The sequence below is a fragment of the Rhinatrema bivittatum genome, chromosome 16 (genome assembly GCF_901001135.1).
Source record: "Rhinatrema bivittatum chromosome 16, aRhiBiv1.1, whole genome shotgun sequence".
Classification (NCBI taxonomy): Eukaryota; Metazoa; Chordata; class Amphibia; order Gymnophiona; family Rhinatrematidae; genus Rhinatrema; species Rhinatrema bivittatum.
The window spans coordinates 68,207,974-68,233,504 of NC_042630.1; the positions used below are offsets into that span (position 1 = coordinate 68,207,974).

Here is a 25,531-nt window from a genome sequence, read left to right on the forward strand (position 1 = left end):
GGCTGTCGTCGCCCCCCAAACGAAACCCGAAACCCGCCCCAACCTTTCAAATTGACTTACCCGACAGCCCCCCAAGACTTACCGAAAGTCCCGGGGGGGGGGTTGTAAAAAAAAAAAAAAAACCCAAAGTCCCGGGGGGGGGGGGGCAGACGGGGGTTGTAAAAAGAAAAACCCAAACCCACCCCAACCCTTCAAACTTACTTCATTGCACCCCCCCCTTGCCGAAATCCCTGGTGGTCCAGCGGGGGTCCCGGGAGCGATCACTCGCTCTCGGACCGTCGGATGCCAGTAACCTAAATAGCGCCGATGGCCCTTTGCCCTTTCCATGTGACAGGCTATCGGTGCCATTGGCCGGCCTCTGTCACATGGTAGGAGCAATGGGCGGTCCATTGCACCTACCATGTGACAGAGGCCGGCCAATGGCACCGATAGCTTGTCACATGAAAAGGGCAAAGGGCCATCGGCGCCATTTGATTACTGGCAGCGATCTCCCGCTCTCGAGCCGTCGGTTGCCAGTAATCAAAATGGCGCCGATGGCCCTTTGCCCTTTCCATGTGACAGGCTATCGGTGCCATTGGCCGGCCTCTGTCACATGGCAAGAGCAATGCCGGCCAATGGCACCGATAGCTTGTCACATGAAAAGGGCAAAGGGCCATCGGCGCCATTTTGATTACTGGCAGCCGACGGCCCGAGAGCGGGTGATCGCTCCCGGGACCCCCACTGGACCACCAGGGAATTTCGGCAAGTTTTGATGTGGGTGGCGGTGCAATGAAGTCAGTTTGAAGGGTTGGGGTGGGTTTTTTTTCTATAACCTCCCGTCTGCTCCCGCGGGTTTCGCCCCCCCCCCCCCCCGGGACTTTCGGTAAGTCTTGGGGGTTGTCGGGCAAGTCTTGGGGTGGAACCGCGCGTCCACTTAAAAGGTAGGGCTTCTTTTTGGAGTAGGGCTTATATTTCAAGCCCTACTCCAAAAATCCTGAAAATCCAGCTAGGGTTTATTTTCAGGGTAGGGTGTATTGTCGGAGAAACGCGGGTAGCAATGAGGAATTTTGGAACGGCCTTGTTTATGCCATTAATGGACGATTAATTTGTGCACTCTGCTTCTGTCCATTTGGCAACTTCAGGTTTCATTCCCTGGCAGGGCCGGGGGTTTTCAGAGTAGCGCAGCATTCTGGTGGCCATAAGTAATCAAGTAATGGGCCTGCTTGATTTCCTCCCTCCTGTTTTATAATCTGTGATAGCAGGATAGTGAATGTCAATACTAATAACACACTGTGTTCATATGACAGGGTGAATAATTCTCATTGAACTGTCTTGGGGGATAGAAAGCTGTGGATTTCTACCTGGAGCAGTCCTTCTGGAAATTGTCAGAATTTCTTGTTGACCAGCTGGTGAATTATATTACAGCAAGCAAGACTATTCCCTGATATTAGGAAGAAAGGGGAATGTCTGTCAAAAAGTATAAGCAGGTGAGTAATTCTCTTTTCTGTTCTATTCTGTTCTTAGGCTTTCTACACTGTTTTATTATCCCAACAAGGAGACAGAAAGCCGTTTACATCCTCTGAGATAAAATGCATCAGTACAGCATTGTATAACATACACAATAATGTAAACCAAGGGTTCCCAACCTTTTCAACCTCCAAAGGTTTTGCAACCCCCAACATGCTTCCCTTTCATTTTTACCTGCAGAGCACACACACAAGCAGGTTCCCAAGCTCACACTCTCGCTCACTCAGGCACACACACAAGCAGGTTCCCAAGCTCACTCTCTCTCTCACTCACTCACTCAGGCACACACACAAGCAGGTTCCCAAGCTCACTCTCGCTGGCGCCACCGCTAGTTCTTTACTTTTTCCCTTGGGCCCTGCTGGCCTGGACTCCACCAGCAACCCTCAGCTGGATTGCTTTCCTTTTTTTTTGTTTTAACTTTGGCGCTGCAAGCTTGGGCTCCAGCAGCAGCACACAAACACATTTCTATTTTCACCTCAACCCTGCTGGTGCCCTCAGCTGGGTCTCTTTTTATTTGTATGTACTTCGGTGCTATCAGCCTGGTATCTGACGGTGACCCGCAGCCACATCTGTATTTTTTCACTTTGGGCCCCGCTGGTGGCACTCAGCAGAATTGCTTTCCCTTTTTTTGTTTTAACTTTGGCGCCACAGGCTTGGGCTCTAGCGGTGGTGCACAAGCCCATCTCTATTTTTCACCTCGAAGGTGGCCCTCAGCTGGGTCTCCATTTGTTTTCTTGCTCTGGCAGCAGCCTGCAGCCAGTTTTCTCTCATTTCACTTCAGGCCGTGATGGCATGAGCTCCACCATGGCCCCGCCGGCTTTCCTACGCGGTAAGGGAAATGTGCTGTGCAACTTAAGAGGGAACACTAAATGGATGCGCCAGCAGCCTGTCGGGCCGCCTGCCATCTTCAGCCACCGGCGGGATGGGTGCGCCAGTGGCCTTGCTTCTTTCAGTCTTCACTGGCTGTAGTGCACCGGTGGCCTGTCAGGCCTCTTCCTTGGTGGCGCGGACTTTCTTCTATCTCTCCTCACTTCCCACGGACTGCTGATGTAAACCATTCCAGATTGGACACTACCCATCCCCCACTTTCACTAGGGTGCTCCAGAAACTCACGTTCAGACAACGGTGATGCTTCCCAATGATGTGTTGTGATAAGCCCTGGTGGTTTTGCATTTATAATTATAATGGCATCAGATTCAATGTATGCATTCTTAGCACAAATAAGACAGTAAAAATATTTCAAAAACCGTTTAAAGGATGGGATGAATATTTTATGTTAACTTTCTGTGTATTCAAAGTGTACATGTATTTGAATAATAACATGTAACCTGTGATGAGGTCCAATTCTAAACATAATTTCTACGTTTTGTACAGTCGTGGTTGATCAGATGGTATAGTGAAGCACTTGCTGCACAGTACCGACCAGAAATCTTTGTGGTTGGATGTTAGCTCTCTTTTTTTTTTTAATTCACTCCAGGAATCTGCTAGATATGTTTCGTGCTGGTAGCCAAATCTCAAGTAATAAAGACAGGTATGGATAGATTGTGGTTACAAGCAAAAGTCTGATTATTTACAGGCATAAAGATGCAATCCACAGGAGATTTCTTAGTGAATGTTCTTCCATCAAAACCCTGACAGAGTAACTGCATCCTCAGAACACAATTTCTGGATGAACTGGAAATATGCAACATTCAGACTCCCAGGAGTAATTACAGCAGAATTGACTGTAGTTCCTGCCTCTACGAGCTGATATGTTTTATTTCCCTAACTTACTACAAATCTTAGTTACTTGAATATGTTTCACGTTCACCCAGTTCTCAGCAATAAGATATTACCCACAGTTTAGACTGGCGGGCTTTGCTGTTTTTAAGCAGGGGCCACTTTGGATCCAATGAGGTTGGAGGGGAGCCATGTGAGATCCCTCCTCCAATGTTGTGTACAGAGGGATGTCGCTGTGTGCCACCAGTATTAGGCTTTCTCATTCTCAACCCATCTAATTACTCAGTGGTTGATGCAATACAGTGCGCTCACACAAGTGCACTATTTAACCCGCTGTTGGATGCGGGTTAAATAGGTGCTAATCCACCCCCTAATGCAATAGGGGGATTTGCACCTATTTAACCCTCGTCCAACGCGGAGTAAATGAGAGAGCGCTCATCACATGCAAATGCATGTGAATGAGGCTATTACTCGTTCACTCTGCATTCAAAAAAATGTGCATCTTGGACGCACAATTATCACTCGGTTATTAACGCCTGCCTGGAGCAGGCGTTAATAGCTGAGCGCATGTAAAAGAAGTACAGAAAAGCAGAAAAAACTGCTTTTCCTAGCGTGTAGCCAGATGGACTCAGGACCAATGGGTATGGTGTACTCCTGATAGCAGATGGGAGACGGAGTCAGATTTCAAAGCAGACGTCAGCCTACATATACCCGTGCAGGAACCTCAGCTCTTCAGTATTTCTGCATCTCCTAAAGCAGATAGGAGAAACCAACCAGGAACCAATATCTTGCTTCCATACACACACCCTCCCCTAGAGACAGCAACCTGGCATCCACCAGAGCACGTGCTCTCTCCATAGCTGGCCCCGCCCTATGGAACAAAATGCCTGCAGACGTTCGCCAGGAAGACTGCTTAAAAACATTAAAAAAGGTGGAGAGGTTACCTCCACACTGGTGGAGACAACACAACCCAGGATAGGGAGCTTCTTTGCCGTGCTGCCACCATTTACGCCGGGAGAACGGGTTGCTGGGGAACAGGCATTGGAGCGGATACCTACTTCCCCGACCGAGACATCACTAAGCCCCGGATCTCCATTGAGACCGGTGCCCCCAGGCCGAGACGAGGAAGGAAGATCGAAGGAAACTGCAAGCCCGACGGAGGGTCTCCGGAGAGAGGCTGAAGCAGCAGGACAAGAAACAACTAAAGGACTTACCAAACTGGAGCCAGAAGCCAAGGTAGACCACCCCCAAGGAGAAAGGGGAGAGGGGTTGAAAATGGCTGTGAGGCTTGATTCCTCGAGCCTGGGTGAGGGTGTCGGTCTGGCCGCAGGAATGGAAAGAGGGGCAGACCAGGAGGTAACTAAAAGAGGATTTCTTTTAACAAGAGACCCTGAAATAACACTTGGTTCAATATGGAATGCTCTTCAGTCCTTGGAAAAGGCTATTTTGGGACTAACAAAGGAAGTATTGGAAATAAAAAAACAAGTCCAACACAATGCAACAGAAATATTGACTCAAAATAATAAAATAGATAAGTTAGAAACCTCTGTTGTTGAAATGGGAAATATCCAAACATCTTTGATCCAGAATGAAGAAGTGGTGAACAAACGATTAGAAAAAATTGAGAACAATTTAAGGGCACACAATTTAAGATTTCTTAATTTTCCTGTGTTAAAAAACGTTTCACCATTGGATTTATTTAAATTGTATGTGTCGCAAGTGCTTAAAGTTCCGGATGAAGTTAAACCAGTAATAACTAAAGCATACTATCTATATCCAAATGAGAACATTCGGACGGATATGGAAGGATCAACCTTTATTGGATATGACAACATTACTAGAATCATCACAGGAGATGATAGTTCCACATCGGAGACCTTTATTGGTAACTTTTGCATTTTTGATGGACAAGAACAATATCTTTAAGCAATACTTTAGAAATAGTCAGGTTTCCTTCTTTGGGCAAAAAATACGCTGCTATCAGGATTTAGTTAAGCAAACTCAAGTAAGAAGAAAAGAGTTTCCTAATATGAAAGCGGAGGTTGTACAAAAGGGGGCTACCTTTAAGTTGCAATTTCCCTGTAAATGTTGTATATTTTTTCAGGGTCAGAGGTATGTTTTCTTTGTACCAATGCAACTTAGGTCCTTCCTGGACACCCACCCAAATTCCATATGATTCTGTTGTTTGGAGTGATTGATTTAAGTAGTGGGGGCCCCACTCAGATCGTCAGAAAGACTTGAGATTTATTTTTTCTTGTTCAACGATATTCGCTCCTTTAATCTGCTCTCCCTCTGTATTTCTTCTATTTGCTTATGATACAGAATAAGTAATGTAATATTAGAATTTCGTTAAAATTTTTGCTTTCTGTATATAAGAGATTTCTTCAACAAGTGGATACTTGTAATTTTGTTAAAATGCACAAATAAAAAAAAAAAAAACCCCATTAAAAAAAAAAACTAAAGACGTGGTTGTTCGCACAAGCGTACACCTAATGCTACACACTATACACCTTCAGCATACCTTCTCGGCTTCTCTCTTTCAAGATATCCACACACCCTTATCCCCTTCAAGATATCCACATTTCGAATAGCATGGTAATTTGATTGTAAATAACTCTCTACCCTGTACATAAGTTACTTTATATTCAACTACACTGTTTCCTACTTATTTCACTTAGACGTTTTGGCATGCACCCTGTTAATTATCTCATATGTACCTGTTCTCTTGTTATTTGTCAAGCGCATATCATGTGCAGTTTAAACGTTTACTGTAAACTGATATGATATCCCAGATGAATGTTGGTATATAAAAACCCTAAATAAATAAAAATAAATAGGGACTCTACATACACTAGAATAGTGTTAGCGATTTAAAACAAAGAAGAAAGAAATCTTACCTCTAGAAGATGAGCCCGCTCTCCTGCGGTGATACCTTAAGGGTCCCTCCCCCAGTCGAATTCTTGAGGTGATTTCCGAGATCCCTCAGAGGCAAGCGTCTGTCCGGTAGCCGGCTCTCTGTGTGGACTTAGCTCCCAGGGTGGGTGAGAGGCAGCGGGTACAGAATCAGGCGCAGCGGTGAAGGTAACTCCCCTATCCCCCTGCAGCTGGAGACCGCCCGGCGTGAGATGGGAAACGCTGAGACCAGGTAAGGTAGAAAACCTCTCTTAAGTCTCCAGTCTTTGGGGCTCGAGCAGCCACACAGATCGTCTCCACTGGCGTCTGTTAAATCGGGTTGAGCAGCCCACTCTGGGCTAGACCCCGATCCGGTGCGAGGGTCCACACACGTGGAAACCCTCCGGGAGGGGGGGGGGTGTCGCCATCGTGTCATCGGCGCCATTTCCCTTCCTTGACAGCCGTATTGTCTGCACAACTGTGCCGTGCGCACAGCGACGTGCACAACTGTGCCGGGCTCATAGCGGCCCTCATAAACGGCCCGAACGCACAAATATTTCTGTGCGCACAGCGGCGCGCACATCTGACCCAGGCGCACAAAATAGTAGCCGGCGCACACATCTTGCGCATTTCATATGCACATCTTTGGCGCACCCGGAACGCACAACTAAGCCTCCCAGCGCATATACCTACGCGCACAGGTGTATTTTTTAAAGCTCTCTCCGAGCATAAACCATGGCACCACCGGCCAAGAAGACCAAGGGACAAGTCCTCTGCCCAGCCTGCCACCTGAGAGCTGCGCAGTCTGAAGTGACCTCCTTCCTATGCCAGCAGTGCGAAGAGGCCCAGGGGGAACCAAAGTAAGGACCTTCACAGCCGATAGAAGGATCCGGATCCACTAATGAAAGTACCCCGGACCTCTGTATCCCCAATTCAGCACCTACACAGGAAGGCACCTCCGGGGGCCCCCACCATAACCCCGCCTGGGTTCAACATGGACCCAGGGACCTTTTCCTGGGTGGAATTCTTCAAATGGCTGCAAACCTTTGTCCAAGCGCACTCTGTACCGGCTGCGACTCAGTCCCAGCTCCCACCAGAAGCGCAAGACCTTCCAAGCACCTCTCGGCCCATCAAGACAGGCCCTTCCTAAGCAAGAACCTCCCTATAGGGATACAGACACCTAGTAGGACGAGACTGACTCCCTGGAGGAAGGAGAAATCCCTCCAGGGATGGAACCATACCGAACCAAGCTATGTTTCTTCTCCAAAGACAAGTTACCAGCTCTCGTGTCCCAGACCCTGAAGATGCTGGTTATTCCAGGCATGGACAACACAGCGAAACCAAAGATGAACCCCATCTTGGTCTCCCTCCACCAAACCTCATGCTACTTTTCAATGTTGCAGGCAGTACAGCAACTGATTGACCTGGAATGGAACGCCCCAGAGGACAGCTTCAAAGGAGGACGGGCTCTGGAAGCCCTGTACCCCCTAGAACCCGTGGCTAAGGAACTCCTGTGGTTCCCAAAGGTGGACAACATGGTCTGCGCACTCTCCAAGCGCACAACCATTCCCGTCGAGGGAGGAGCGGCACTAAAAGATGCCCAGGACAGATGACTGGAATCCATCCTTAAACAGTCCTTTGACGTAGCAGCAATGACTCTTCAGATCGCTTCCTGCTGTGCCGTGGTGGCATGTTCTTGCTTGCTCTTCTCCAGAGACGCTACCATGCCCGGTGAGACTATGGAACCTGCGTTGTCCTTCCTCACGGATGCGACCTCAGACCTAGTGCGCACTTCAGCCAGGGGCGTCACCTCAGCGGTGGCAGCCAGAAGACAACTGTGGCTCCGAAATTGGTCAGCCGACGCGACCTCCAAAGCGAATGTCACGAGAATGCCCTTTAAAGGATCTCTCTTGTTCGGAAGCGAATTAGTAAAGCTAGCCAACAAATGGGGCGGATCTCCAGTACCTCCCCTACCGGAGGACAGGAACAAAAGAAATCAGCATTACCTGAGCAAGATTTACCACTTATTGAAAAAATGTATTACTTGCTTCAAAGTGAGCAGGGGAAAAATCCTAATCAAGAGGAGAAAGGAGATTGTTCATTTGATCTGACGTCCATTTTGGAGAAATCTCTTGATTTGGTTGTGGAAGAAAGAGCAACACTGTACAATTTATTTCCACTTAGGGTAAAGACTTAATTTTGAGAACTTTCTTCAGAAATCAATTCCAGAAATTTTATGGGTATCGGATAAAGATATTCCTAGATATAACAAAAATATCTCAAATAAAGAGGAAGAAATTCCTAGTAATGAGAGAATAAGTTCAGACGAGAGGTGCAAAGTTCATACTTCGCTTTTCGTGTTATTGTATAGTTATTTATCAAAACTCTTGTTACATATTCAGAGAACCTGAACAGCTACGTGTGTATCTCGACTCACACTCTAATTAGCCTGTGAGGGGGTTTGGTAAAACAAAAAAAGGAACACTGGTTAATTCTTCAGCAATGATGATAGTATTTTGTGTTAGTTCTTTTGTATCTGCTTAATTTACATCTTGCCTCCCAATTTCTTATATGGGTGACATATAATTGGGGTAACTGTATTTAGTATCGGATTCATTAGAATCTTAGTATTATCTTTGAATTTGTAAGAACCTGTATTATAATGTCATTTTCTGAACTATCGTTCTGTAAATTTGATTTGAAAAATTCAATAAATAAATAATAATAATAAAAAAAAGAGAGAAATCAGCCCCCCCCCCCCCCCCGGAAGAACCAAGGGCAGAGGATCTTACCAAGCACCTCGCCCCGCAGGCAGGGCTCGGTCCTTTCGGAACAGACAAAAGAGGGGAGCAGGCCCAGGTACAGGCTCCGGCCGCACCCTGCAATGAAAATCAGCAGACCCATCCACAGGAAGAAGTCATAGGGGGCAGACTTTCCCTCTTCTACCAAAGATGGGTCGAGATAACATCGGACAAGTGGGTCCTAACCATCATTCGAGAAGGATACTCTCTCTGGACCCTCCACAGCATCCCTCCAGACAAATTTGTGAGATCACCATGCCACTCCCACTCCAAGAGGACGGCAGTGGAAACCACACTGACAAGACTGTGCAACCTAAATGCGATAACTCCGGTGCCCACGTACCAACAAAATCTGGTCATTATTCCATCTATTTTATCGTGCCCAAGAAGGAAGGAACATTCCGGCCCATCCTAGACCTCAAGACCATCAACCGGTACCTGAGGGTGCCACACTTCCGCATGGAAACCCTACACTCAGTCATAAGAGCAGTACAGCCGGGAGAATTCCTGACCTCACTGGACTTATCCGAAGCCTATCTCCACATCGCGGTCCATCACGACCATCAGTGCTTCCTACGCTTTCTGATACTGGACCATCATTACCAGTTCCAGGCCTACCCTTCGGACTAGCTACTGCCCCTCGAACCTTCATCAATATCATGGTGGTAGTGGCTGCAACACTGAGGAAAGAAGGAATCCTTGGAAATGATGGACCGAAAAAGCAGGAGAGTAGGCTGTCTTAAGAAAGCTGTCAGGGTAACAGAATGGATTAGACGCCAATAAATAGTCCAATTTCTGAGCTTTCTTAGAATGGAGATGTGATCTTAGTATGTGTGCCCGACTCAGGCCGAGTGTCGCCCCCCATGGGGACTGCCTCAGGGACTAAAACATATAAATAACAAATATAACTGAACATACAAGACAAATAACAGAAAATAATTTAAAATCAAAGTTACATACCAAAAGGTAACACACAGATTCTGAAAGCATATCAGAACTGCTTACAGTTCTTACAGTCTGGTGGTCTGTGGGTAATGCGTAAGATATAGATAAATTAAAATGTGCCATATATAAAAACTTATATAAATAATAAATAAAACAAAAAATCAAATTAACTTCAGAAGTGTAAATGCATAATTTGGAGAATGCAAATTAGGTGGATATTAAAAAACATAGGGTAAACTGGCCATGCTACTTTATTGGGTGTGTGATATTCCATTCTAAAGACTTAATAAAAACCATAATTTATTTATTTATTTATTTATTTATTTTTAGCTTTTATATACCGATCTTCTTGCATTGGATACAAATCAAACCGGTTTACAATGAACAGTAAGAACTTGCCGGTGGGCTTTACAAAGAACAAGATACAACTAAGCAAAAACTTTAAATAGCATAGTATGCAACTTAGGTAACAATTTAAAACTTAAAAAATAATTTAAACAAGACTTAAATAATAATTTAAACAGATTGAAATCACATAGCAAAACATTTATACAAGCGGTCGATTCAAGTACTTGGGCTAGGTTGAATAAAAGGGAGAGAGGAAGAGGATGTGGTACTCCTTAATAGGGATGACGATTTGAACATCATCCGCGTATATGTAATGCTTGATTTTCAACTTGGTAAGGAGGAGGTAATGACTGATACCATAACTATTGTGATTAACAAAAAAAATTTTTTTTCTCTAAGTGAAAAGAAACAATTAGCTTAACACTAACTAAAAGGAAAAAATTTTTTAAGATCATGCCACATCGTAAAACCTTGAGCTCTTGTTACCAATGCAGGAAGCTAATAATAAGAATGCGGTGTTTTAGACAGTCTCTCACATCAATAATTTAAAGAAGGCAGCACAGGAGTCTAGTTCCCGGCAAGCCATGCACTCTCTAAAGACTCGGAAAGGCAATTTTTTTTTAATTTTAGCTAGCCATGCACAATCTAAAAATAAGCCTGGACCAATACAGGAAATAGATATTAATCTTAGACTACCTCAAATTAAACCGGCTCCGTATTCACTTCGAGCGGCAGTAACAGGACAAAAATCCTGACGCTAAATTTGTACCAGACAGACAGTGAGTCTAAAATAAATAAAATGAAAAGTTAAAACTGGCCTACATTCATTGAGACAAGTTATAAAAGATCGTGAGAAGTAGAACTTACTCGTAGTAGATGCAGCTATAAACAGCGTCTCCGATTTGAAAAGCAGCGTTGGCTATAAGGTCGCAGTGTGGACTTTAAATATCTTAAAAGCCGCACCAAAATGCGCTATCAATTAAAAAATGGCGCCAAAATGTTGCTGTCAGTCAAATAATGGGGGAGTGGCCTCGAAGTCAGAGCGCGTTCTGCAACCTCACTGAAACTGCATAAAATTGATTGTTATGAGATATCTTAAGAGTGTGCTATTACTAAAAACTATATACTGGACTAACCAGTAAAAGGAGGATACTGACCTACTCCCAAGATTGTGTTATAAATAAAAACAAAAAATAAAAATCAAAGAACAAATAGAGACAGTGGACTGACCAGTGCAAAACCTAAATAAAAATTGATTTCGAAGCCTAGATATTATGAATTCTCCCATATAAAATTATTAGGAAAAATATTAAAATAATAAAATATTGGTAAAAAAAATTTGTAAAAAATGCCGACCACACAGATGAATGTAAAATCAAAAATGAATAAAATCATATAAAATGTGACTGTGTCCGCCAATTACAAGAATACAGAATAATCAATTTCTAAATTTAAACTGTTGGGTTCCATAGTGTTGAATTAAAAAATGAATTTCTGTTCTAGTTGTAATGATAATTTATCCATGTCACTGCCCCGCCAATGCGGAATCACCTGTTGAAGTGCACAAAATTTATAATCATTAAAATTATGATTCATCTGTATTGTGTGTTGTACTAACGGTTTAGACTCTATTCTTCTTTTGATACTGCTCTTATGTTCTATGATCCTTTGAGAAGAGAGCCCCACTTCTCCTGTGGTGAAACCTAAGGGTCCCTCCCCCAGTTGAGATTTTCCTGAGGTGATTCGACATCCCTCAGAGGTGAACCTCGGTCTGTGGGCTGATTCCCGGCGTTGACCTAGCCCCTAGAGTGGTTGAGAGGCAGCGGGTGCAGATTCGAGCACGGCGGTGAAGGTCCTTCCCTCTCCCCCCGCAGCTGGAGACCGCTCGGCACGTGACTGGTAAGCGCCGAGACCAGGTAAGGTAGAAACCTCTACTTTCAACTCTTCAGTCTCCAAGGCTCGAATAGCCGTACCGTCTTTCCTCCGAAGAGGTTTAAAATCAGGTTGAGCAGCCATCCTTGGCTAGGCCCCAATTCGGTGCGAGGGTCCACATGTGGATACCCTCCGGGGGTCGCCATCTTACCGTCAGGGTCATTGGCACCATCTTACCCCCCTCGACCAAAGGTAAGCATGGCACTGGCCGGAGGCACGAAGCGCCTAACTTGAGCGCACCCGTAAACTCATGCGCTTAACTATGGGTTGCTCGCACAGCGGCGCGCATAACCGTGCTGCACGCACAAGTCCGTTGGCGCACGCATAACTTGTGCACACTTCGTGCGCATATCTCCGGCGCACAGCTAAGGGCATCCGCACACATATCTCCATGCTTGGACAAATAATGGCACCGACATCCAAGAAAGCCAAGGGACCCTTTCTCTGCCCAGCCTGCCACTTAAGAGCTGTGCTGCCTGAATTGGAATCCCTCCTGTGCCAGCAGTGTGAGCAGAACCAAGGGGAATCGTTTGGAGAACCAAAACAAGATCTCCCCTACAGTCAGGAGAGAGATCCGGAACCACTGATGATGCACCCCGGATCTAAATCTCTCCAACTCTGCGCCACCACTACGATCCCTCCTGGGATTAACATGGACCCAGGAACCTTCTCCTGGGTGGAAGTTTTTAAAGCGCTGCAAACCTTTGTCCAGGCACACCCAGTCCCTCCTGCTCACCTGGCTCAAACCTTACCGGAAGCACAAGCCCTTCCCAGCACCTCCCGAGTTCGAGACATGCCTACCCTAACCAGGATCCTCCCTGATGGGGACCCAGACACCTCAGAGGAGTAAACAGACTCCCCGGATAAAGGGGAAATCCCCCCAGGGATGGAACCACACCGGACCATGCTCAGATTCTTCCACAAAGACGAATTACCAGCCCTCTTGTCCCAGACTATGAAGACACTGGGCCTCTCAGACACGGAACCAAAGAAGAACCCCATGTTGGTGTATCTCCGTAAAGCCTCATGCTATTTTCCTATGTTGGAACCCATCAAGGAGCTGATTGACCTGGAATGGAATTCTCCAGAGGTCAGCTTTAAAGGGGGACAGACGGTGGAAGCCCTACACCCGATGAAACCCACAGCAAAGGAACTCCTACGTCACCCTAAAGTGGACGCTATGATCTGTGCTGTCTCAAAACGCACTATGATCCCTGTGGAAGGAGGAGTGGCACTGAAGGACACCCAAGACAGAAGGCTGGAAGCCATCCTTAAGCAGTCCTTTGTTTCATCAATGACGCTACAAATTGCCTCCAGCAATTTGTGGTGGCACATTCCTGTTTGATCCTCTCCAGAGACGCTAACATGCCAGGAGAAGCGATAGAACCTGCGGTGTCCTTCCTTACCGATGCTACCGCAGACCTCATGCACACATCACCCAGGGGTGTTGCCGCTGCAGTGGTGGCCAGAAGACAACTATGGCTCCGAAATTGGTCAGCTGACGCGACCTCCAAGGCATTTTTGTGAGGTTCGCCTTTTAAAGGACCTCTCCTGTTCGGGAGCGAACTGGAGAAGTTAGCCCACAAAGGGGGTGAATCCCCAGTACCCCGATTACCTGAAGACAGGAATAAAAGAACATATCAGCGCTCCTCCCCCAGAAGAACCAAGGGTAGAGGATCGCAGCGTTTTAAACCTTACAAGAACACACAGTCCCAAGCACCCGTCCTTCAGGAAGGTCTCAGTCCTTTCGGAACAGGCACATTAAGAGAGGAGCAAGCTCAGGGACAGGCCTTGGTCGTACCCATCCACAGGAAGAAGACATAAGGGGCAGACTTGCCCTCTTCTACCAAAGATGGGTCGAGATAACATCGGACAAGTGGGTCTTAACTATCATTCGAGAGGGTTACTCTCTGGAATTTCAGAGCATCCCCCTGACAAATTTATGAGGTCACTGTGCCACTCCCACTCCAAGAGACTGCAGTGGAGAACACACTAGCAAGACTACTCAGCCTGAAGGCTATAGCTCCGGTGCCCACGCTTCAACAAATACTGGCCACTATTCCATCTACTTTATCGTTCCCAAGAAAGAAGGAACAGTCCAGCCCATCCTGGACCTCAAGGCCGTCAACAGTTACCTGAGGGTGCCACACTTCCGCATGGAAACCCTACACTCCGTGATAATGGCGGTACAACCGGGAGAATTCCTAACCTCCCTGGATCTACCCGAAGCCTAACTCCACATCCCGTTCAATCAGAACCACCAGTGCTTCTGGCGCTTTGCGATATTGGGCCATCATCAATTCCGAGCGCTACCCTTCGGGCTGGCCACCGCTCCCAGAACCTTTACCAAATCATGGTGGTAGTGGCGGCAGCAGTGAGGAAAGGAGTAGTTCTGGTACATCCTTACTTGGACGATTGGCTGATCAGGGCAAAGTCTCCGGAGGGGAGTCGCCACGCAACCACGAGAGTCAAGAACCTATTACAAGAGCTCGGGTGGATCGTGAACAAGCCAAGAGCCATCTACAGCCCTCCCAGTCCCTGGAATACCTGGGAGTCCGGTTTGATACCAAACAGAACAAGGTCTACCTTCCCCCACTAAGGAGAAGGAAACTGATGGGTCAATTACAAAATCTGTTGATCTCACCCCAAGGTATGGGACTACCTTCAAGTCCTCTGCCTCTTTATATCAACTCTGGAAATTGTTCCGTGGGCAAGGGCCCATATGTGACCGCTACAATGCTCCCTACTGTCACGATGGAATCCAGTGTCCCTGAACTATTCAATTCGCCTCCAGCTACCGACAGAGGTTCGGCATCAGCTTCAATGGTGGCTACAGGAAGAGCACCTAAGCAGAGGCGTAAACCTATCCCCACCAAACTGGATCTTGCTCACCATGGACACTAGTCTGTGAGGATGGGGAGCCCACTGTCAGGAGCTGAAAGCCCAGGGATAATGGAACCAAGAAGAGGCGGGATAGAACATAAACCGCCTGGAAGCTCGAGCAGTCTGCGAATCAGCCCCAGACTCCGAGGTGAATCGGTCAGAGTCATGTCGGACAACGCAACAACTGTTGCCTACATCAACCATCAGGGAGGAACCATGAGCCAGCAGGTGTCTCTGGAAATAGACCCCCTCATGGAGTGGGCAGAAACAAACTTGCAAGAGATTTCGGCCTCCCACATCGTGGGAAAAAACAACATATCGGAGGACTACCTCAGCAGAGAGAGTCTAGATCCGGGGGAATGGTCGCTGGCGGGCGCAGCCTTTCAGCTGATAATAAATCGATAGGGTCCCCCAGCCATGGACTTACTAGCAACTCAGGGAATTGACGCTCTCATCCAGAACTGGCCAGAGGAAGTCCTCCTGTACACCTTCCCACCCTGACCACTACTGGGCAGGGTCATCCGCAAGATAGAACACCACAGGGGACTAGTCCTAATAGTTGCCCTGGATTGGCCAAGAAGACCATGGTACGCGGACATGCAGAGACTACGGACGGGGAATCCTCTGCGTCTACCGCCACACAGGGACCTTCTTCAGCAGGGACAGATCTTACACGAAGACCTGGCTTGATTCTCTCTTACGGTATGGCCCTTGAGAGGACTAACATAAAGAAGCACAGCTACTCAAAAGCCGTGATTGACACCCTGCTCCGGGCACACAAGTTCTCCACATCTCTGTCTTACATACGAATCTGGAGAGGGTTCGAAGCCTGGTGTGAAGACCGCGGTCTCCTCCTGAGGACAACCAAGATTCCCTCGATCCTTGAATTCCTACAGGACGGCATGAAGAAGGCGTTGTCCCTTAACTCCCTAAAGGTCCAGGTCGCATCCCTGACCTGCTTCAGGTCTGAAGTGAACAGTATCATACTATCAACTCATCCTGATGTGTCTTGCTTTCTGAAAGGAGTTAAACAACTCAGACCAGCACTAAAGTGGCCGGTACCTCATCTTAGTACTAGACTTCCTAGCAGGGGAGTCCTTTAGACCAACAAGCAGCTTGTCTCTACGTCTCTTGACCTTGAAGACAGCTTTTTTGATCGCAATATGCTCAGCTCGGTGCATCTCTGAACTTCAAACATTATCCTGTCAGGAACCGTTCCTCAGGTTCACCCTAGGCACCATACAGCTATGGTCGGTACCATCCTTCCTTCTGAAAGTGGTATCCCAGTTCCATATGATCCAGACGATATCCTTACTATCACCAGAGGAGCACAGGGATTCGGAAGGCTCAAGCCTCCCTCGCCACCTGAACGTCTGCAGAACCCTAGTTTGATACCTGAAAAGAATGGAATCTTTGCGCAAAACTGATCATCTGTTCGTTCTTCGCAGTGGGAATAAACAAGGGGAAGCGGCATCGCAAATCCTTCACGGACCCCCAATCATCTGCTCATACCAACTCTCAAATGAACTAATAACTATAATCTACAATCTAACATATTTCCTTCCTCATCCAACCTCATATTACTTCCTAGAATGTTATATTATGTTTATTACTGTATTGTTCACTATGTTATAATAATAATTACTCAAACTTCCATGAAAAAAAAAATTGTTCACTATGTAAACCGTTATGATGTCTTTACCGAATAATGGTATATAAAACTCTTCAAATAAAATAAATAAATAATCCGCTGGATCAAAGAAGTAATTCATGCAACCTACATAGAGGCAGGAAAACCACCACCTCTATGGGTCAAGGCGCATTCTACAAGGGCCCAGGCAGTCTCCTGGGCTTGAAACCAAGCTGATTTCTCCAACCGAGATCTGTTGGGCGGTGACATGGTCCTCCCTACACACCTTTTCCAGGTTCTACCGCCTGGATGTTCAGGCCAGGGAAGATACAGCATTTGCAAGAGCAGCACCAAGTGGGCCACGGGCAGCCTCCCACCCTGTAGGGGAGTAGCTTTTGTACACCCCATTGGTCCTGAGTCCATCTGGCTACACGCTAGGAAATGGAGAAATTACTTACCTGATAATTTCATTTTCCTTAGTGTAGACAGATGGACTCAGCATCCCGCCACGGCTGCCTCAGAAATAGAGAACCTCGGATACAAATATCAAGACTGAGCAAACACGGGTAAGCCACGGCCTACCTCTAGTTCAAGACACCCGCAGTTGCCCAGGTGTTGGCGTTTGTTTCAGTGCACTGATGGTCTCCAGTTCCAAAAGTTTTATATATATAATCAATTGAACCAGTTCAAGGTTAATCAAGTATTAAGCAACAAATATCCACACTGGCTTTTCAAAGACAATACTGAAGAGCTAAGCTTGCTGCACAGGTATATGTAGGCTGACGTCAGCCTTGAAATCTGACTCCATCTCCCATCTGCTATCAGGAGAGCACAATACCCATTGGTCCTGAGTCCATCTGTCTACACTAAGGAAAATGAAATTATCAGGTAAGTAATTTCTCCATTACCTGCTAATTTTCATTCCTGTAATACCACAGATCAGGCCAGATATCCATCCCGTCACTGCTGAAAGACTATTTATTTATTTATTTATTTACCAACTGGTGGTTCAAGTTGGTTTGCCTTTCAGGATATTTGGGCAATTGTTGAACAAGGTTTGGGTTTTTCAGATTTAGTTTTTGGGAGTGTTTTGGGATCCAACCCTATAGTTTTCCCTGTTAGCCCGAGAAAAGGTTTTTGAGGTTACATCTTGGCTTGGGTACAGGTCAATACTGAGGGGTCGGCAGGTGGCGCACTCTGTTATGTAGCAGTGCCTGAAACTTTTGTTTCTCTGACTCCATCTGCTGGTAGGGAGGAAAAGCCCACTTGTATGGACTGATCTGTGGTATTACAGGAACGAAATTTAGGTAATAACCAATTTTCCTATACCACTGTAAGAAACACATAGAAACATAGAAATGACAGCAGATGAAGACCAAACAGCCCATCCAGTCTGCCCAGCAAGCTTTCTCACTTGTTTTTCTCATACTTATGTGTTACTCTGACCGCTGAGTTCAGGGCCCTTATTGGTAACTTTTTGGTTCTAATTTCCTTCCACCCCCGCCATTGATGTAGAGAGCAGTGCTGGAGCTGCATCAGTGAAGTATCAAGCTTAATTGGTTAGGGGTAGTAACCGCCGTATTAAGCAAGCGCCTCCCACGCGTATTTGTTTACCCAGCCTGTGCAATTCAGTCCTTGTTGGTTGTTGTCTGAATATAAATCATCTTATCTTCATTCCCCCCCTCTGCCGTTGAAGCAGTGAGCTGCGCTGGATATGCATTGAAAATGAAGTATCAGACTTATTTGATTTGGAGTAGTAACCGCCGCAACAAGCAAGCTTTCAACACTTTCATACACTGTCAGAGGAATCAACTGCAAATTTGATACGACTGAAACGACTGAATTTCTGTCATTTGAATCAATGAAAGGCACCAACAAGAGGAGATTTGTACAATACAGTAGAAAGGAATATCACAAATTAGTGCTGCTGAGCTGCAAACTTATTTGTTGTGAATGTTTTGGCCACAAGCAGCACAAAGCTGTTTAAATATCTATCAGGCCGATACAGTACAGTGCGCTCCGCGTTTTCGACGCGCAAGCTTTACCCCTTATTCAACCCCCCTGAACCTAATAGCGCCCGCAACATGCAAATGCATGTTGATGGCCCTATTAGGTATAACCGCGCGATTCAGTAAGTAAAATGTGCAGTCAAGCCGCACATTTTACTTTAAGAAATTAGCGCTTACTCAAAGGTAGGCGTTAATTTCTGCCGGCACCCTCCGGCTTAATATCATGGCGATATTAAGTCGGAGGTCCCGAAAGTTTAAAAAAAAAAAAAAAGGTAAAAGATAAAAGAAAAAAAAATTTGAAATAGGCCCGCGGCTCGTGGGTTGAAAACTGGGCACTCAATTTTGCCGGCATCCTGTTTCCGAACCCGTGACTGTCAGCGGGTTTGAGAACAGACGCCAGCAAATTGAGCGTCGGCTGTCAAACCCGCTGACAGCTGCCGCTCCTGTCTGAAAAGAGGCGCTAGGGGCGCGCTAGCGTCCCTAGCGCCTCTTTTTACCGCCAGCCCTAATTTAAATAAATTAAATTACTGTATTGTGCGCACAGGAGAGCGGGCGCTTGCCCGCTCTCCCTCGATTTTTACTGTATCGGCCCATATGTCCTTGTAGACATTTGGGGGGGGACTTCAGTATAATTTCCAAAAATCCTGTGTAGCGTAGGCTTGCAGCAGCAGTCTTTTTTTTTTCCCCAAGGTTTGTTTTTTGCAGTCCTGGATATAGCCAAATTAAAAAAAAAACCAACTCTTTACATCAGCACGACTCAAAGTTGGAAAGCTTTCCAGAGTTCAGTTAAGCACCAGGATCCCAGCACACCAGCTGTATATAGCTCTATACCTTCATCACTGCATAAAAATCTGAAGCCCTTGATGGAATCTCCAGATCCAGAACAGGCTAATGTTTGTTGGGCGATGGTCGACACAGAAGAATAGGAGAAAAATCTGTTCCACTCTATGAAGTATTTGTTGCTGTGGCCAGCATCTTGGTGATGGCTTTTGGACTTAAGACTGGCATAATTGAGGGCTAGTGGTCTGTGTGAAGATGCATATAATTCTCACGGTGACATCCAGTTTGGAGATAAAGTCAAGGGGCATCAAGGCACAATATTACTATTATTGGACAGAGGGAGAGGATCAGGCTCCGATGGCTAGACAGCAATTCTTTTCTTATAAGTGACTAATCTTTCAGAGATGTCCCTTTCAGTCTCCAGTGTCACTAGGCTACACCTACTCTTGCAGGAATTTCCTGCAAGAGGGAGTCATAGGGAAAGGTGTTGAGCAAAAGCTTAACAGCAAATGCAGCCAAAGCCAGGATCCAGTTTTGATGGATCTGAAGCTTGTTTGCCTCCCCAGATCCCTGCCAGTGAGAAGGGGCCAGGTCTTCCTTCTAGAATGGCAGATCACCAAGGACTGATGGGTCCTAAGAATTCTGGGTTCCTAGTTACCGTTTGCACTTACTTACCTTCAACCCAGTGGGGTTTTTTTGCCTTCAATTCAGTTTTCAGTTGGCACAACTTTACATTTCTCTGAGCAAAGAGAGAGAGATCCATTTGGTGCCATAGGATGACATCACCCACAAGCCATGGCCAATTCATTCTGTCCTTAGAGAACCCTGTTTACAGGTAAGCAAACTTGCTTTCCGTATTATGGGCAACAGTGTAATATATCTTTTAACTGATTAAAATCTCTTGTTGTAGGGGGTGGGATGCAGGGTGCAGGAAGACCCACCTAACTCTCCCCCCTAGCCCTGTGCTTGGCTGGCATTGTGTCTTTTTGTCTGTAATGCTCAAAGATAAAGGTATGCAGTGATTGATCTTTATACCAGTATGAGCTTTGGGAAGGCAATCTAAATTTATTTATTAATTTAAATATGCTTCTATTTCACCAGTCAGTGGTTTCTAATATGACCATAAAAACTGGTTAGCCTCAGGAAGAGGCTGCCTGACTGGCATTTATAACAGTGAATTAAGGGGAAGGTTAATAGATGCAGCAAATCATTTTATAATTGTTTATAAAATGTAATAAGATTGAAAATAGTATTAACACAATAGGCTTTTTGGTGGGTTTTCTTTGTTTTTTTGCAAACACGCACTAACCAATGAGTAGATTCTGGACATCACTCAGTGAAAACAAGATACTGACAGCAAACCAACATGGAAAAACATCCTCAATCCCCTCCCTCTCCCACCCTGCCTACAGTATCTCCAATACTTTCAAGAATGTAAGATTGTTATATTCCAGCTAGCCACACATCCCTCAGTCAGTCAGTATTTGAGCACTATGCCTGGTGAGGCACTGCTTTAATGTAGTCATCCCAGATCTTCAAGTAGTCTTGCTTCCATTTGTTACTATTATATATATATTTTCATGTGTTAAGAAAAAGTAACTTGGAGGAAGAATAATCTAGTTCATGATAACCCAAATTTGCTAATTAATGAAATCCTTAAGTACCAAAATGTGACCGTATAGTCTTTGTAGATACCTGTGATTTCCTTCCCCCGCCCCATCCCAACATCCATGCCTTATCTGATGCAGAGCTATTAATGTACAATGTGTAATTAGAGTGAGGGAGAGGGTATTGAACGTATAATGCATTTTATTTCAGACATCGATTGAATTCAATGATGTTGCAATTTGTTTTATGAAGAAAGAGTGGAGCCTTTTGGATGAAGAGCAAAAACAGCTGTACAGGAATGTGATCCAAGAAGTCCACCAAGCTTTGGTCTCCTTAGGTAAGAATGAGTTGATGGGCTCTGTTAAGGAGTGACTAGCGAGAGGAACCAGTCTTCATAAATGTGTGGCTGTAGTGCCATTCTGTATAAATGTGTATGCTGAAACCGAGTTTGGCATAGCCTCAGTCCTAGAACTATACTCTACCAAATCTGATCACGTAATCTGACCTTGTGCCTTATTGCATGCTCACTTCAATCAATACAGTTTATCTGATTAAAAACTCTTATATCAATGGATTATCCTTGAAACGAGCTATATACAGCACTAAAATAACCCTTCACTGTTAGTGAAAATTTAAGGGGTGGTGCTCTGCTTGATGAATAGCAGCTGAACATTGGGTTTCTCACAGGACAAGCAGGATGGTAGTCCTCACATATGGATGACATCATCAAGATGGAGCCAATCATGGAATACTTTTGTCAGAGTTTCTAGAACTTTGACTGGCACCTACTGGGCATGCCCAGCATGGCACTAACCCTGCATCCAGCAGGGGTCTCCCTTCAATCTCTTTTTTTCCGCGCAGCTATAGCCACATGGATTTTTGGAGCTCTTCATAGTTCCTGACAGGAATTTTCTCCTCAGGAAATTTACTCTAAAATTTGCAAACGTTTATACCCCCTAGGGGTCTCCCTTCTCCGCCGTTGATTGCCAAGTCGTACGGTTAGTTTGCCCCGTTTTTCGGTCGGTTCCCGGTGGGGACTGCTGTGGGCCTTGTCGGCAACGGCCGCGACCGGCCTAAATTTTTCGACTGCCACGATGGCGATGGGTTTTCGTCTATGCCCTGACTGTCCAAGAGCTATGTCAATCACGGACCCCCATCTGGTCTGTGTATTATGTCTCGGACCGTCGCACAATGTGGAGACGTGTACCAATTGTGCCTAAATGACCCCCGAAGGGCCGTCTGGCACGACTGGAAAAAATGGCATTTTTTATTTCAGCGTCTTTGTCTCCAAAGGCGCCATCGACTCCATCCCCGGCGAAGCATCGGCGATGCTCCGAGGCTGAAGAGTCCCGATCGGTGTCTCAGTCCTTGGTGTCTTCATCGATGCCGGAGTCGGGTAAAGCGGAGCACTGGGAGAAGCACCGACACATCGGAGACCGGTGCCTTCGACTTCCTCAGCACCAGTGGCATCATCGAGTGAGCCACCGAAGAAGAAGACCCGGACTGAGGAGCATAACTTGCCGTCAAAGCCGGATGCACAGAGGCGTCCCTCGCCTTCGGTGAGCGCGGCTACAGAGACTCCACCGGGACTGGTGGACCCTCCAGTATCACCCGCTATGCCTCCCACTCTGGACCTGGGGCTCAACACCCCAGCGCTCCGAGAGGAATTGCACCGGATGGTGCAAGAGGAGGTGGTCCAGGCTGTCCAAGGCCTTCCGAGACCACCGACGCCAGTGCCGGAACCGGCACAGATGCAACCGATGCTGATTCTGCTCCTGGATAGGCTTGATTTGCTTATCGGTGCCCTGCCGGGGGCACTGAGAAAATCACCGATCCCCATGGCTCCATCGACGCTCATCCCACTTTCATCGGGTGTATCGAGGCTGGAGCCCGTTCCGGGGCCTTCGGGAGTGCCCACACTGAGGACACCGGTGAAGTCCCTGATGCCGTCGGTGCCTTTGCGATACCGATACCGGACCTCAATTTCTTGATGCCAAGGCCAGGTCCATCGATGCCGGCACCGATTCCTTTGATGCCAAGACCTCCGGCCGGAGGAGTTCCTGGTTTTCCATTAAGACCACCGATGGATGCAGGGGATCAACCTTATGATCCTTGGACAGACGATACATCTGAATCCCAGGACTCAACTGAGGTCCCATCGGAGCAGTCACCTCCAGAGGAAAGGCGCAAGTCTCCGCCAGAAGACCTCTCCTTTATTAGCTTTATCAAGGAGATGGCGGAGACTATTCCCTTCACACTGCAGACTGAGGAGGATTCCAGACATAAAATGCTGGAAGTACTTCGGTTCCTAGATCCACCAAAGGAAATCATGTCCGTCCCAATCCATGAGGTTTTACAGGATCTGATGCAGTGAAACTGGGAGCATTCTGGAACGGTTCCCCCAACGGATGCAATCTACCTAGTCCAACCTTCCCCGGGCTTCCAGAAGACACAATTGGCACATCAGTCGGTGGTGGTGGAGTCCGCCCAGAAAAGGGCCAAGCGTCCAAAGCCCCATTCCTCAGCACCGCCTGGGAAGGAGCAGAAGTTTCTTGACGCTTTCGGCCGCAGGGTGTTTCACGGAGCGATGCTCATCTCGCGTATTTCGTCATATCAGCTATATATGACACAATAAAACCGAAACCTGTTTAAACAACTACAGGACTTTATTAAGTCCCTCCCAGAGCAGCTTCAAGAACAGCTGAACTCCATCATTAAAAAAGGCTTCGCTGGAAAACATGAGGTCAGATTGGCATACAATGTCTTCGATACGGCCTCCAGATTATCAGCGCTCGCCGATGAGCTTGGCTGAAGTCCTCCAATTTCCGCCCGGAGGTACAGGATTGTTTGGCTGACCTCCCATGCACAGGGGATAACTTCTTTGGTGAAAACATCCAGGAAATGGTGGCCCAACTGAAGGACCACAATAAAACACTCCGTCAGCTCTTGGCCACTGAAGCTGAATTTTCGGCTCCCTCCAAGTGCCCGTTCAGACGAGAAGCGAAGTGAACAGCATACAAAGCCCGGAGATGATATCCACCATCGGCAAGGGCTCGTCCATCCCGTCCATTCCAAAAGTCTGCACCATGCCAGCCACAGGCTCAAAAAACTCAACCTCCTGCCCAACCTACTCCTGCGGCGGGAGTTTGACTTTCAACTTGAGAGCGAAGATCATCATCCTCTGCCAAATCTGCCTGTTGGCGGCCGGCTATGCCACTTCTCCACCAGGTGGCTAAAAATCACCACAGACCGGTGGGTGCAGTCAGTCGTAGCTCAAGGCTACCATCTAAACTTCCTCTCCGTCTTGTCGGACAGTCCACCTCGACTAGGGTGGACCTCATCCGACCACTTTCATCGTCTGCAGGAAGAAATAACTTCCCTTCTGCAAGCGAATGCCATAGAACCAGTTCCTCTTTCCCAGAGGGGACTCGGATTCTACTCCTGATACTTTTTAATCCCAAAAAAGACAGGAGGTATTCGCCCGATATTAGACCTTTGGGCTCTAAACAAACATCTTCGGAAAGAGAAGTTTCGGATGGTAACCTTGGGCTCCTTACTTCCACTTCTCCAGGGGGATTGGCTTTGCTCTCTAGACCTAAAAGACGCGTACATGCACATCGCAATTACCCGTCTCACAGAAAATACCTCTGCTTCCTTGTCGGAGATCCACATTTCCAGTACAGGGTTCTTCCATTCGGCCTTGCATCAGCCCCCTCGTGTCTTCACGAAATGTCTGGCAGTAGTAGCCGCATACTTAAGACTGGGCACTCATGTCTATCCTTACCGGGACGACTGGTTGCTGAGAGCTCAGTCATCGGCGGGAGTTCTACACTCCCTCCACCTTACAGTGCAGCTACTACTATCATTGAGGTTTAAGGTTTATTATTATTTATATACTGTTATCTCAGCGATAGCCTTCACAGCTGTTTACATTTCAATAAATATGCAGTAAAGAAATTACAATCAATTATAAAAGATAAAACAGCTAAAAATTAAGAGGGAAATTACTAAAACATATTAGCTGTTAATAAGATCATAAATATTAACCCAATAAATACTAAAATATGAATCTAAGTTTCCAACATTAGTAAAAAGTTAAAATGAAGTAACCTCTGTATGTTAAAACTTAAACATGTCTGTTTCTCATTTTCCTTATATGCCGCGTTAAACAACCATGTTTTGAGTTCTGCTTTAAATTTACTTTTTTCTTTAAATTTACTTTCTAATCAAATCAGAAATCTCACCTGATTCCATCTCAGTTCCTCTCCTTTATTGGGACTGATCTCAACACAATTCGAGCAAGAGCTTTTCTTCCCAGGGACCGAGCTCGCACGCTGGCGTCGTTGGCGCGGGATATACTCTCTCGTCAAACCACAAAGCTCGTCATCTAGTCTTGCTAGGGCATATGGCGTCCTCTGTCCATGTTACCCCAATGGCTCATCTAGCCATGCAAGTAACACAGTGGACATTAAAGTTCC

General features: G+C 46.4%; 1 protein-coding gene across 2 annotated transcripts in view; it reads left to right on the forward strand.

Annotated features, from left to right (window-relative positions):
- The first annotated feature begins 693 nt into the window (after nucleotides 1–693).
- LOC115078798 (zinc finger protein 501-like) overlaps nucleotides 694–25,531 on the forward strand; it is a 71,438-nt gene continuing 46,600 nt past the window's right edge. For both annotated transcript variants that reach the window (XM_029581831.1, XM_029581832.1), the window contains exons 1-3: nucleotides 694–753; nucleotides 1,287–1,466; nucleotides 21,264–21,390. In XM_029581831.1, the coding sequence (XP_029437691.1) occupies nucleotides 1,443–1,466; nucleotides 21,264–21,390 (151 nt within the window). In that variant the 5' untranslated portion in view covers nucleotides 694–753; nucleotides 1,287–1,442. The remainder of the gene's footprint in view (nucleotides 754–1,286; nucleotides 1,467–21,263; nucleotides 21,391–25,531) is intronic.